The sequence below is a fragment of the Lithobates pipiens genome, unplaced genomic scaffold (assembly GCF_037356315.1).
Source record: "Lithobates pipiens isolate NorthernLeopardFrog02 unplaced genomic scaffold, aLitPip1_a1.2 Scaffold_16, whole genome shotgun sequence".
Taxonomy (NCBI): domain Eukaryota; kingdom Metazoa; phylum Chordata; class Amphibia; order Anura; family Ranidae; genus Lithobates; species Lithobates pipiens.
In genome coordinates this window covers 548101696-548116179 of record NW_027507748.1, presented here as the reverse complement: position 1 = coordinate 548116179, position 14484 = coordinate 548101696, and the positions used below count along the sequence as shown (strand labels likewise).

Below are 14484 nucleotides of genomic sequence, written 5' to 3'. Positions count from 1 at the left end.
TTGGGCACTTCCTACTTGCGGCCAGAATGGTCTTACAACCTTATTGGAAAACAACCTCTATACCTCCTATTGTGGCATGGGCAACTGAATTTGATTTCATCAGAGACCTGGGACATTTGCTGTCACAGGAAAATGGAAGGTAAGAACAGTTCAGTAAAACTTGGACCTCTTTGTCTAAGTTTCACTACTCATCTGCATTTCGACAAAAAGTGGAAAGGTGGGAAAAGGTGAGAAAGGTAGGAAAAGCGAGGTTCAGGTCCACATCTCGTGTACAACATCTAAAAGAAAAGTTCCATCTGCATTTCAGGATTGGATCAAGGAAGTCATTCCTCCAACCCCCAACATACCATGATGAAGTGGCAGTGAACTTCCCTCTCCTCTTCCTACCCCAAGTCACTCCTTTTTTCTGACCTCTAGCTTCCCTTGCTACTAGAAAAACCTGCTAATCAAGTTTTTCAGTTGTCACTATGTTACCCAGAAAAGACTGTTAAACTGTTAACACTTCTATTTTTGAAAGCATTCAAGTGGTGGCAAACACCTTTTTTATTATTTTTACCTAAAGGTAAGCTTATAGTAAAGCTTTCCTGTAGGTAAAATGAACGTGAACCATTTATGGGATATTCTAGTGAGCAGCAGCCAGTGATGTCACCCACAAAAGCGTTCTGAAGGAATGGCATACCTGTGCCGTTCCTTCAGAGCTGTGTGCAGCGGCCCCGACTCTCATGCGTGTTTGGGAGAGTGACATCATTGTGGCTCGGCCAATAAGACGGCCGAAGTCACCGAACCCAGAAGGAGCCCCGGGTGAAGATGGAAGCCTCTCGAGCCGTGACAGCTATAGGGCTTAGGCCGCGTACACACGGGCGGACTGTTCGCCCAACTTTGTCCGCTGAACAGTGTTTGGGCGGACAGTCCGCTCGTGTGTGGGCTTTCAGCGGACAGTTTCAGCGGACAGTTGGACGGACAAGGTTTTTCGGAATTTCCGAAAAACTGTCCGCTGAAACCTTGTTTCAGCGAACAGCCCGCTCGTGTGTAGGCTTGTTCGTCAAACAAAGTTGCGCGCATGCTCAGAAAGGATTTTCACGCCGAAAGCTATAATGCAGTGTATAGGACGTCGTATTTTTCGTCCCGTCGTACGTGCTGTTCACGTCATCGCGCACGGTTTCAGCAAACTGTTCGTCCGTCGTGTGTGGCCATGTGTGGACAGTCCGCGCGTGTGTACGCGGCCTTAGTTTTACGTTAAGTCTGCATACTAGCACATTATGATATTGCCTTGCAGGTGGAATTTATTTTTCTTAAAGACTTTACTACCGCTTTAACCACTTGGGATCCGCGCTATTGCAAAATGACGGCAACAGCGCGGACCCACATTTCCGGGACTACGTCTATTGACGTGGTCCCGGTTACGAGCGGCCTGCGCGCCCCCTGAGGGGCGCGCGCGGCGCGCTCTGTGATCGGCGAGTCCGTGAGACTCGCCTGATCACCGATCCGTGTAAGGGGTCGATCCCGACCCCTTATCACGTGATCAGCTGTCAGCCAATGACAGCTGATCATGTGATAAAACGGAGCCGGTAATCGGCTAGTATTCCTCCTCGCGCTGACAGCGCGAGGAGAAAAAAAAAAAGCCGATCGCCGGCGGCCGTGTTCGGGACCAGTCCCGATCACGGCCAGCAATTTAAACGGACACCTGCCCCCTGCCAGTGCCCACCTGCCACCCGCAGTGCCATCCTGAAATAAAGTAAGTGCCCCCCTGTCAGTGCCACCCAGCAGTGCCCATAGTGCCCACAGTGCCACCCAGCAGTGCCCACAGTGCCACCCAGCAGTGCCCACAGTGCCACCCACAGTGCCACCCAGCAGTGCCACCCACAGTGCCACCCAAAATCTGCCTCAAAGGTGCTGCACCCCAGTGCCGCCCATCAGTGCCCAGCAGTGCCGCCCATCAGTGCCCAGCAGTGCCGCCCATCAGTGCCCAGCAGTGCCACCTATCAGAGCCACCTATCAGTGCCACCTATCAGTGCCCATCAGTCCCATCTATCTGTGGTACCTATCAGTGCCCATCCGTGCCACCCATCCGTGCCACTTATCCGTGCCACCCATCCGTGCCATCTTATCTGTGCCCATCTTTGCCCATCAGTGCCGCCTTATCTGTGCCCATCGGTGCCGCCTTATCTGTGCCTATTAGTGCCGCCTTAACTATGCCTATCAGTGCCCACCAGTGCAGCCTATCAGTGCCCACCAATGCAGCCCATCAGTGCCCACCAATGCAGCCCATCAGTGCCCACCAATGCAGCCTATCAGTGCCGCCTAATCAGCGCACTTCAATGAAGGAGAAAAATGACCCGTTTGCAAAATTTTATAACAAACTATTAAAACATGATTTTTTTTTATTTTTTTTTTGCATCTTTTTTGTTTGTTTAGCAAAAAATAAAACTCCGAGCTGTAACTAAATACCACCAAAAGAAAGCTCTATTTGTGGGAAAAAAATGATAAAAATTTCATTTGGGTACAGTGTTGTATGACCGCGTAATTGTCACTCAAAGTGCATCAGCGCTGAAAGCTGAAAATTGGTCTGGGACTGAGGGGGGTTTAAGTGCCCAGTAAGCAAGTGGTTAATTAACAGGATTTTTTCATACCTGCCTAAAAAAAATATCTAACACCTAATTAAAAGATGGAAAATTGGAGTAGAAAAGGCAGTCTGTCTGAAATTCATAACAATATTTTTGTGTAAGTACCATTGCTAATAACTTGTTTTATATTAATGAGGCTGGTGTGCTGAACCATTGATCTTACTAACAACTATAATAAACAAAAAAGTTCCACACAAATCTCTATAACCTGCATCAGTGTTGTGCGATTCTTCACTCTGCTAAATAATGGGGATGATGAATACATATAAAGTTATTACATTACGTAATTCATGATAGTGATGTTAACAGTCATAAAGCCACGCAGGTACATTATTATGGAATATGACTTTGTGGACACTCCTATTGTGCTGGTTGGCTTTTAGTTCTAGGTAGTTAACGCAGAAGAACTACATCAATGTGCATGAATAACTGTTGAATTATATTTTTTTACAGTGATTAAAGCATCAGCTTTACAGGAGGACAATTATGACTACTGAAACCTTTGTAAAAGATGTGAAGCCTGGTCTAAAAAACCTGAATGTAATTTTTATTGTTCTTGAAACAGGTATGTAAAATTTCATGGTAGTTTTTATTTTTATGGTCTTGAAAGAATATTTATATAGTATGACAGGCTTAATCCACAAATCTAATATACAGTACTAGGATAAAGTTCATTGTTTTCAAAAAAAGTGACAGTCCAAAAAAGCTGAGTCCAGAGAGATTTAAAAATTACAGTCGCATGCATGGCTGAAAATTAAAATACTTATCCTTATGCAAATCTTCATGATTTCAAACTTTGAATTTCTTGGGTGTATTATCTTACTTTAGTAAACTCACCAGATTGTTAACTATCTTGCGGGATCTAAAGCCAATATTTGCCATTGTTCAATGCTCACAATAGTTATATACCCAACCAAGACTTTAATTTAAGGTTGAATATATATTTTATTCATTTTAAAGAACAATAAAATAGAAAAATACAAAAGTATGTCCAAGCCATATGCATAACATCACATAATAACATATATCCTGATAGTGGGATGAGGTAGGCTGAATGGGAGATCGGGGAGGGGTTGGGAGGGGGGGGGGAATTAATAGAGGTAGACAGAAACACCAGGAAGGGCAAATAACAATGCAGAGGTCCAGTCACCCTGCTTCATAATTTATCTGCATGTGATGACAACAACCCCTAGGCCCATAATCCCTGATCAGCAAGCACAACATATATCAGACGCCGTGTGGCGCGCTACCACAATTTGGTCCCCGCCCAAGGTGTCCACCACTTAACAGTGCTCCATCATCGGTTAGGGGGTAACAGGTGGGTAGGGGGAATACATGCTAGAGTTTCTAGCATGTAAGGGCAGAGGAAGCCAACCGGCTTGTCTGCTCAAGACCTTGGACTGTATAATATAAACCACCGCCATTTGCTTCAAGACCGCAGACCGCCCAAAAAACGTCCCGAGGCGGCGTGGTGGCACCAGAGGGACCATAGTGCGACAAATTTGTCGTAGCTGTCATCTACCTTCGCCTGTAGCTCCTCCATGACCATGGAATTTTTGTGCGACTTAATTGAGCCTGGCATGATAGATAACAGAGCAACCAAAGGCGAAGGGGACAGAGAGTTCTGGTACATAGCATTATATGTTTCAAAAACTTTATGCCAAAAAGGACAAACTTTAATACATTCCCACCATATATGAAGAAATGTTCCTCTTCCTCCGTGACATCTGCAGCAGGTATCTGTTGTATTGGGGAACATCCTGTGTACCGAGACTGGAACTCTATACCACCTTGAGATCAATTTAAAATTCTTGTCTTGTGTGAAACCTGACCTGGACGATTGGGGGGTGAGTATGAAGGCTGTATGCCATTGTTTTGGGGTTATCTCCACACCAATGTCACTAGACCATTTGTGAGTGTATGTCGGGAGAGTGGTGTAGAGGTTGGCTTGAATGTCTTTGTACAGAAGAGATAGGGTGTGTTTAGGGGTATGTGGAAGGTTGCAGAGTTCCTCAAACGAAGTGAGCGGTATGTGAGTGCAACGACCTACAAAATTGATTCAGGGATATCCTGGAAAGCCAATCCAAGGTGGCCGAGGACAGTGGGGTTAAAGGTGTTCTCAGTTGTCTAGTGGAGGGGTGAATAAATTGATTAACCGTAGGCCAATCCTCTCTTTTGACACGTGTTCCAGAGAGGTAGGTGGGCAGGTGTGCATTGTCAAAGAGGGAGGAGAGAGGGCTGGGGTCCGTGGACAGGCCGAGTTTACAAGATATGTCATACCATTTGGAGAGGACCGCTGTCATCAGCAGGGAAATCTGTCGGAACATGCAAAATCTGCCGTGGTATCCCCACAGGAGGGCTCTCAGGGCAACTGGGACCATATCTTGTTTGATAGTAACTGAGGGTTTGATCAAGGGTCTCGGAAACCATTCCAGCAGCCTGGAGAGTAACGACGCAGTGTGATATAATTGGAAGTCTGGTAGTCCGGTGCCACCTTTGTGTTTGGGGGCACATAGGGCCTTATGCTTTAGCCTAGAAGGGTGGTGTTGCCAGATAAATTTAATTATGGAGTGGAGGGAGAGGAAAAAAGCCCTAGGGAGAAGTATGGGTAACGTCTGAAATAAATACAAGGCTTTAGGTAATATATCCATCTTAATGACGTTCATCCTCCCCCACCTAGTAAGCTTCAGTTTATGCCATGTTTCGAGTGAGCGTCTAATATTGGTCAGCAGAGGGCTAAAGTTTAAAGGGTAAATGTCTTGTATGTCTCTAGGGATTTCAGTCCCTAGATATTTAACTGAGCGTGATTGCCACCGAAATGGGAATTTTTCCTGAATTGCGGTCAGCTCCTGATGGGGTAATGAGATGTTTAGGGCTTCTGTTTTCATGATGCTTAGTTTCAAATTACTATAGCTTCCAAAGCGATCCAGCTCCATTAAAATTAGTGGAATGCTAGTACGGGTTTGGGTGACATATAGAAGTAAGTCGTCGGTATATAGTGACAGCTTACGGGGAGCCAATGGAGTGGGAATCCCATGGATAGAGGCATTGTTACGTATGGCTTGCGCCAGGTGTTCCACCGTTAGTGCGAACAACAGCGGCAAAAGAGGGCAGCCTTGTCTCGTGCCGTTACTAATAGTAAACGGAAGACTTTAATTTAAATAAACAGAAGTGACTACAGCATTCTTAGCTTCAATTATTATATTGTATTAAAGGGAATACATACTTTTATACTGTATTTTTTTGTTTTTCATTTGGTTTAGAGCAGGGGTCTCAAACTGATGGCTGGAGGGCCGCCAGTTTGAGACCCCTGGTTTAGAGAAATCTTATTTTGTTTCTTTTAAAACATTTAAAGTGTATGGGCAAAATCAAACATTACATTTTATTTTTTTGTCAATTAACTGTCAAGCTATATTGCTACCAACAGCAGGATTGGAAACTGGCAAAGAAAAAATTGTAGGCCAGTACAGAAAAACCCATTTTGATAGTGTCCTAGTACTTTTTTCAGTTCTTCTAGGAAGTCTCTCTAATCTTTTGCTAGGATATTTTCTCTCGAATAAATCAAGATATTTTTGTACGTAGATTTTGAACTAGTCTCTACATGACAACTTTCTGCATTGACATTTGTAAAACTTAGCTTTGGAGTTTCATACTCAGACCTCGTTGGACTGGACAATACGAGGCTAGTCTGGAAGTAAGCTTCGGGCACTGGGTTCAACACAAGGTGCCTTCCAGACCTTGTTCTGGTAATGCGTTAGTGAGGAGGGCTTTCCACGTCCACAGTGGCTGTGTCTCAGCCAATCAGGAGGAGATGATTGGCTAACTGGCGCCGCTGCTGTGTCTCAGCCAATCGGGAGGAGAGTCCCGAACGCTGAGGAATTAGTGGACAGAGATGGGGCTCAGGTAAGTATTAGGGGATGTTGGGAAGGCTGCTGCACACAGAAGACTTTTTATCTTAATGCATAGAATGCATTAAGATAAAAAAACTTCTGCGTTTACAATTCCTTGAAAGTGGAATTAAACTCCACTTTTGAACTTGTACTTTCCGGTAGGCCTATAATGAGGCTTGCCTGTAGGTACAGTGAATATCTGCTAAACATGCACTGTTTAGGAGATAATCACACAGCATGCAGCCAGCGACATCACTGATGCATGCGCTCTGAAGGGACGGCATACCATCCAATGGCTCCTGCGTGGGAGTAACATCATCACAGCCCCGGCCACTCATACAGCTAGAGCTCGCAAACCTAGAAGGAAGACCGGGTGAAGATGGCAGCTTAGGGGAGCTGTGACAGTGCTGCTCTGGAGGGCTCCATGTACAGGTAAGTCTGTCATAATGTGCTAGTATGTGGTCTATATTAGTATATTATGACTTAAACCTGCAGGGGGGCCCATTGTTTGTTACTACCACTTTAAGTACATGCACTATGTTTACAATATTTTTCAATCTATCTGTTTATTTATCTTTCTATTGCTTATATTTTTATTAAGAAAGTTAATTAAGCAGTACAACTATGCAATTTCATTTTGCTTATAGCAGAAGCAGGAATGGGTAAAGAAATAGAAAAAATCAGCATTACAATTTTATTTATTTAAAATATAGAATGCCATTTACAATTTCCCTAATAATGCATAATTATGTTTCATTGTAGGAATAACATTTTCTATTAACCACTGTTCACAATTTTAACTGTCAGGCAGGGTCACCAAGACAAAGGATGGACATGAAGTGAGAACTTGTAAAGTGGCTGACAAGACGGGAAGCATCAACATCTCTGTTTGGGATGATGTGGGAAACTTGATCCAGCCTGGGGATATCATCAGACTTACAAAAGGGTAAATGATTGGTGGAGATGATGATTGTACAGGACATATAAACTGATTACGGTTATAGATTTGGACACCATCTTGACTATATCTCCGTTAAGTGTCTCATCATAGCTGTAGTTTTGACTTAAATATTTTAGATATTCATTAACATTTACAGCACATTCACAATGTGCTATTTTTCATGTGTTGTATTATTATAACCTCTAGTGCAAGGGTGTCCAAACTTTTTTAAAAGAGGGCCAGATTTGATGAAGCGAACATGCGTGAGGGCCGACCATTTTACCTGACATTCTTTGAACCATACGCACACACACATACAGACAAATGTGTGCACACACATACAGACATATGCATACACATACATACAGACACACAGACAGACACATGCACACACATACATAATACAGACATTCATACAGACACATGCATACACATACAGACACATGCACACACATACAGACATATATACAGACACATGCACACACATACACACACATACATACACACACATACATACAGACACATATACAGACATATATACAGACACACATACAGACATATATACAGACACATGCACACACATACATACCGACATACATACAGACACATGCACACACATACAGACACATACATATATACAGACACATGCATAAACATGCATACAGACACATACACATACATACAGACACATGCATAAACATATATACAGACACATGCATACATACAGACACATGCACACACATACGTACAGACACATGCACAGACATACATACAGACACATGCACACACATACACTCACACACACCTACATGCACAGACACATACAGTCACACATGCACACAGACACAAACACATACAGTCACACATGCACAGACACATGAATAAAGCCCTTTTAAAACGAATCTAGCTTCTAGCACAGTACTCTACCTTTCCTGCTTCTTCATTCAGCCGGGTACTGCACTGTAGGGGGAAGCAGAGAGCACAGCACACTTCCCTGCACTTTACTTTCCCTTTTGAAGCTGGCAGAGCTTCTTATAGTGCTGGGGATCAGGCTCATCTGACAGTCCTCATCCTGTGGCACACTTATTGAGAAAGGCTGGTTAGATAGCCAGACGGGCCGTTCAAAATTGGACCGCGGGCCAATCGTGGCCTGCGGGCCGGACTTTGGACATGCCTGCTCTAGTGGAATAGGGGATAGAAAAGGATTTGGGGGCTCTTGTAGATCACAGACTTAGCAATAGCATGCAATGCCAAGCTGCAGCAAGCATGGCCTTCAGACTACTAGCATGCATGAGGAATGACTACAAACATGAAATTATTCTCCCTGGAGAATAGACACCTAAGGATATTTAAACATTTTGTCATGTTACAACCAAAAACGTAAATGTATTTTATTGGAATTTTATGTGATAGACCAACACAAAGTGGCACATAATTGTGAAGTGGAAAGAAAACGATAAATGGTTTTCATTTTTTTTTTTTACAATATCTGAAAAGTGTGGCGTGCATTTGTATTCGGTGCCCCCCCCCCCCCCCCAAGTCAATACTTTGTACAACCACTTTTTGCTGCAATTACAGCTGCAAGTCATTTTAGGGATGTGTCTACCAGGTTTGCATATCTAGAAAATACAGTTTTTGCTAATTCTTTGCAAAATAGCTCAAGCTCTGTCAGATTGGATGGAGAGCGTCTGTGAACAGCAATTTTCAAGTCTTGCCACAGATTCTCAATTGAATTTAGGTCTGAACTTTGACTGGGCCATTCTAACACATGAATATGCTTTGATAAACCATTCCATTGTAGCTCTGGCTATATGTTTAGGGTCATTGTCCTGCTGGAAGGTTAATCTCCATCCCAGTCTCAAGTCTTTTGCAGACTCTAACATGTTTTCTTCTAAGATCGCCCTGTATTTTGCTCCATTCATCTTCCCATCAACTCTGACCAGCCGAAAAGCATCCCCACAACTGATGCTGTCACCACCATGTTTTACTGTGGGGTGGTGTGTTTAGAGTGATGTGCAGTGCTAGTTTTCCACCACACATAGTGTTTTGCATTTAGGCCAAAAAGTAAAATTTTGGTCTCATCTGACCGGAGCACCCTCTTCCACATGTTTGCTGTGTCCCTAACATGGCTTCTTGCAAACTACAAAAAGGATTTCTTATGGCTTTCAACAATGGCTTTCTTCTTGCCACTCTTCCATAAAGGCCAAATTTGTGGAGTGTCTGACTAAAGCCGCGTACACACGGGCGGACTGTATGGCCTACTTAGTCCGTCATACAATCCGACGGACAGTCCGTCCAACTTTCGAATGAACGGACTTGACCACACACGGATAGCCAAACAGTCCGTCGAAAGCTTGCGCGATGACGTGTACAGCACGTACGACGGGACTAGAAATAGGAAGTCGAATACACAGCAATGCAACCTTTCGCCGTGTAAATCCTTTCTGAGCATGCGCCATTCTTAGCCTACTGACGAGCGGATTTCCGCTGAAACCAAAGTATGACGGGCAGAATTTCGAAAATTCCGAAATACTTAGTACGCCAGACTGCACGCTGAAAAAGTCCGCTGAAGCCCACACACGAGCGGACTGTCCGCTGAAATGTGTTTCGACGGACTAAGTAGGCCATACAGTCCGCCCGTGTGTACGCGGCATAATAGTTGTCCTGTGGTCAGATTCTCCCACCTGAGCTGTGGATTTCTGCAGCTCCTCCAAAGTTATCATGGGCCTCTTGGCTGCTTCTCCGAATAATGCTCTCCTTGCCCAGCCTGTCAGTTTAGGTGGATAGCCATGTCTTGGTAGGTTTGTAGTTGTGCTATACGCTTTCCATTTTCGGATAATAGATTTAACAGTGCTCCGTGAGATGTTCAAAGCTTGGGATATTTTTTTGTAACCTAACTCTGCTTCAAACTTCTCCACAACTTTATCCCTGACCTGTCTTGTTTGTTCCTTGGCCTTCATGATGCTGTTTGTTCACTAAGGTTCTCTAACAAACCTCTGAGGGCTTCATAGGACAGCTGTATTTATACTGAGATTAAATTACACAGGTGTACTCTATTTACTAATTAAGTGACTTCTGAAGGCAATTGTTTCCACTAGATTTTAGTTAGGGGTATCCGAATAAAGGGGGTTAAATACAAATGCTCGCCACACTTTTCAGATATTTATTTATAAAAAAAACTTTGAAAATCATTTATAATTTTCCTTCCACATCACAATTATGTGCCACTTTGTGTTGGTCTATCACAAAAAATCCCAATAAAATACATTAACTTTTTTGTTGTAACATGACAATATGTGGAAAATGTCAAGAGGTTTGAATACTTTTTCGAGGCACTGCAACTATTCTGCAGCCGGTCCGGTTTTCAGTGGCGGAAGCTGTGTGCAGGAGAGGAACGACAACAGCTGTGAAATGACTGTTAAGTGACATCACCTATATACTTACTATGGGGCTTCCGTTGTCAGCTGCCTCTCCTGCACCCGCCTCCACACTGAAGCTGCCGCTGTCAGCTGATGCTGGGACCGGATCGGCTGCAGAACAGGTAAGTATAGAGATTTTTGCTTTACAGGGTTAGATTAGGTTTTGAATGTGGCAGAGAGCAGGTTTAGCGTTAGATAGATTTTGCCTGAACTTCCACTTTAAGTCTCTGCTTGTCCTGTCACCTTGGCAAAGATTCAAGAATTATTCGGCATGTTGACTTCTCTAATCATGCATTATAAACATCTGACTGAGGTTCGAAGCCCTACCTTATTTTATCCAGAGTTAAAAAATGTTATTGATTTGGTCTTTAATCCTCTTGTTTGCTCTCTGATATCTCTCTGTCTATTTGCAGCTATGCTTCTGTCTTCAAAGGTTGCTTGACTCTTTACACAGGACGGGGAGGGGACTTGCAGAAGATTGGAGAGTAAGGCTTTACTACGACACTTAACCACATTATGTTTTCAACTTTCAGTTCACAGAGCTTTCATTTGTACTACACCCCTGCAAACCTATTTACCTGCCAGGGCTTTAATAAGTATGCCTAGCAGGACATAAGGCATATATATATATACATGAAAATAAATTTGTTTACATTGTTATTTATGCTCTTGCAAATCCACTGCCTGCTGTGGAGGCTGGCTCCTTGTTGTTATCTGTATAATATACAGAATATAATTTGACCTCCTCTATATCTCCTTTCACAGTCACATGATTAGCAGTTCATATTCTTGTATACAGCATACAGGTTGTATAAATATTGACAGAAAAATAGAAAAAATCTGCGCTTAGTAAGAAAACAAATAAAAAAAAATCAGCAGCTGAACACCATAACAGGGATACTGAGCACAAAGAAAATAAAAGGAAAAAAGTGCAGCGCTTGGTCACTAAATGTGAATGTGACTAAAAAACAAAAGTGCAGAAAAAAATGTCAGAAAAACTGTGAAACCGAATAACAAATACTGTGAAAAAAATATTGTGGGAAAAATTATGAACTCAAGTGTCCAATAAATTAATATAACAGACATATTGTGAATTCAAATGTCCATATGTAAGTTAATACAAAAATATAAGTAATGTCCAGTGTATATGTGAAAGTAACTGTAGAAATAACTGAAACTTGATTGTTCAATGAAATTGTACTTGACCGCGTGGACCCGTCACCTCTAAACACCACTAATAGATGGAGGCTTACCAGGTCCCCAGTGACCCCCCTGTTAGGGGAGGTCAAACTGTGCGAATTCAATCACAGATCACATAGACGTCCTGATACCCAGATGCCGGAGATTATCCCGATCTTTCGGATGTCCCGTAATCTTCTGATTCGCACGGTTGCTCTCAGCACGCCTCCAAGCGAAGTATCACCATAAAAAAACAAAAATGCGCCAAATCGTGTGATATGGTTTCAGCAAAATTTATTTAAGCCGAATACTCAAGCACTGAGTCATAAGAAAAAAATACAAGCACCGTTTAAAAACGAACGGAAATGCTAGCAAAGATGAACAAAATGAATAAACTCATCAACGTGAGTTTGTATTGCGATCGCAAATGCACAATGGGTGTGAGCGTGGCTACCCGACGATCGTTTCGTCAAAGGTCTGACGTCATCAGGGGTACGCCCACACCATTGTGCCAAAGCTTTTTATAGCCTACTGGTAAGGAAAGGAGCCCTGCCATAGGTTAAAACGAACGCCCTATCAAGGGCTTAGTATACTAACCACCGGAAGTGCTAAACACTCGAAAAAAAGGGGTCAATATCACAAAGAAATCGAATTAATAAAAACATCAAATTAATAAAACGGCCGTAGAATGATACAAACCGATCGGGATCTATAAACATCCAAATTTCTATTTTATGAAAAAACTTTTCTGTAACTTTAGAATAGAGAATGTAAAAGATAAAAAGGAAAAACTTTATAAGTAAAAAATTTAATTAAAAAAATGCCGCCATCTAGTGGTTGCAAAAAATATCACCATTTGAACAGTGGTTATATGCTTAAACCAGCTACCCATTATTATTATTATTATCATTATTATTCAGAATTTATATAGCGCCAACAGTTTGCGCAGAGCTTTACAATATGAGGGCAGACAGTACACTTACAATACAAATCAATACAGGAGGGATCAGAGGGCCCTGCTCGTTAGAGCTTACAATCTACCTATCATTATCAATAGTCTACTTCCAAAATAGCCTTGTAAATAAACAAATAATAAAGTAAAAATAATAATATTTCAACCATTAGTGAGGTTTAGCTCACATTACAAAAACATTGTAAAAAAAATGAATACATCGTATCTATCAAACTCCTAAATCCTGTGTCACCAGCATGCGATGAATTTGCCCACTATAACATGCCAAATAGAGGGACATCAACTGTTATTAATAAAACAGTTGATGTACCACTCCACATTTAGGCCCCCAGGAACATGCGTGCCTAGTTTATATATCCAATTGGTCTCAGCTCATGAAATGATGCGCTTCCCATTGCTGCCACGCCAGTGGGGCACATATTTTTCGATGACTAAAAAGGTAGTGACTTAAAAGGTTTTTTCCCTTGTGGCAAATGTAGAGCCTGTAAGTTGAATGCACTACGGGGGAGAAGATTTACAGAGTTCACTTCAAATGGTACGGGGTTTACATATCCCATTCAAACTTTTATTACATGTTCCACTAAGTGTGTCGTGTATCTCCTCAGGTGTCCCTGCGGCTTAGAATATGTGGGATGTACAGTTCGTATGTTGCACATACGTTTGGGTGAGCATATAACTAATATCTGTAAGGGCTTTGATAAGCATAATGTGAACAAACATTATGACTTGAAAGATAATCGTGACCCAAGAGGCACCACCTTTTTAGCCATCGAAAAATATGTGCCCCACTGGTGTGGCAGCAATGCGAAGCGCATTATTTCACAAGCTGAGATCAATTAGATATATAAACTAGGCACACATGTTCCTGGGGGCCTAAATGTGGAGTGGGACATCAACTGTTTTATTAATAACAGTTGATGTCCCTCTCTTTGGCCCGTTATAGTGGGCAAATTCATTGAATGCTGGTGACACAGGATTTAGGATTTTGATAGATACGATGTATTCATTTTTGTTACAATGTTTTTGTAATGTGAGCTAAACCCCACTAATGGGTGAAATATTATTATTTTTACTTTATTATTTGTTTATTTACAAGGCTATTTTGGAAGTAGACTATTGGTAATGATGGGTAGCTGGTTTAGGCATATAACCACTGCTCAAATGGTGATATTTTTTGCAACCACTAGATGGCGGCATTATTTTAATTTTATTTTTTACTTATATGTTTTTCCTTTTTATCTTTTACATTCTCTATTCTAAAGTTACAGAAAAGTTTTTTCATAAAATAGAAATTTGGATGTTTAAAGATCCCGATCGGTTTGTATCATTATACGCCCGTTTTATTAATTCGATTTCTTTGTGATATTGACCCCTTTTATTCGAGTGTTTAGCACTTCCGGTGGTTAGTATACTAAGCCCTTGATAGGGCATTCGTTTTAACCTATGGAAGGGCTCCTTT

General features: G+C 42.1%; 1 protein-coding gene across 4 annotated transcripts in view; it reads left to right on the top strand.

Annotated features, from left to right (window-relative positions):
• Window positions 1–14484, top strand: part of NABP2 (nucleic acid binding protein 2) — a 46477-nt gene that overhangs the window by 14547 nt on the left and 17446 nt on the right. For 3 of the 4 annotated variants that reach the window (XM_077483395.1, XM_077483393.1, XM_077483394.1), the window contains exons 2-4: window positions 3078–3189; window positions 7322–7460; window positions 11287–11358. In XM_077483395.1, the coding sequence (XP_077339521.1) occupies window positions 3111–3189; window positions 7322–7460; window positions 11287–11358 (290 nt within the window). In that variant the 5' untranslated portion in view covers window positions 3078–3110. The remainder of the gene's footprint in view (window positions 1–3077; window positions 3190–7321; window positions 7461–11286; window positions 11359–14484) is intronic. The other variant, XM_077483397.1, reaches the window with a different exon arrangement.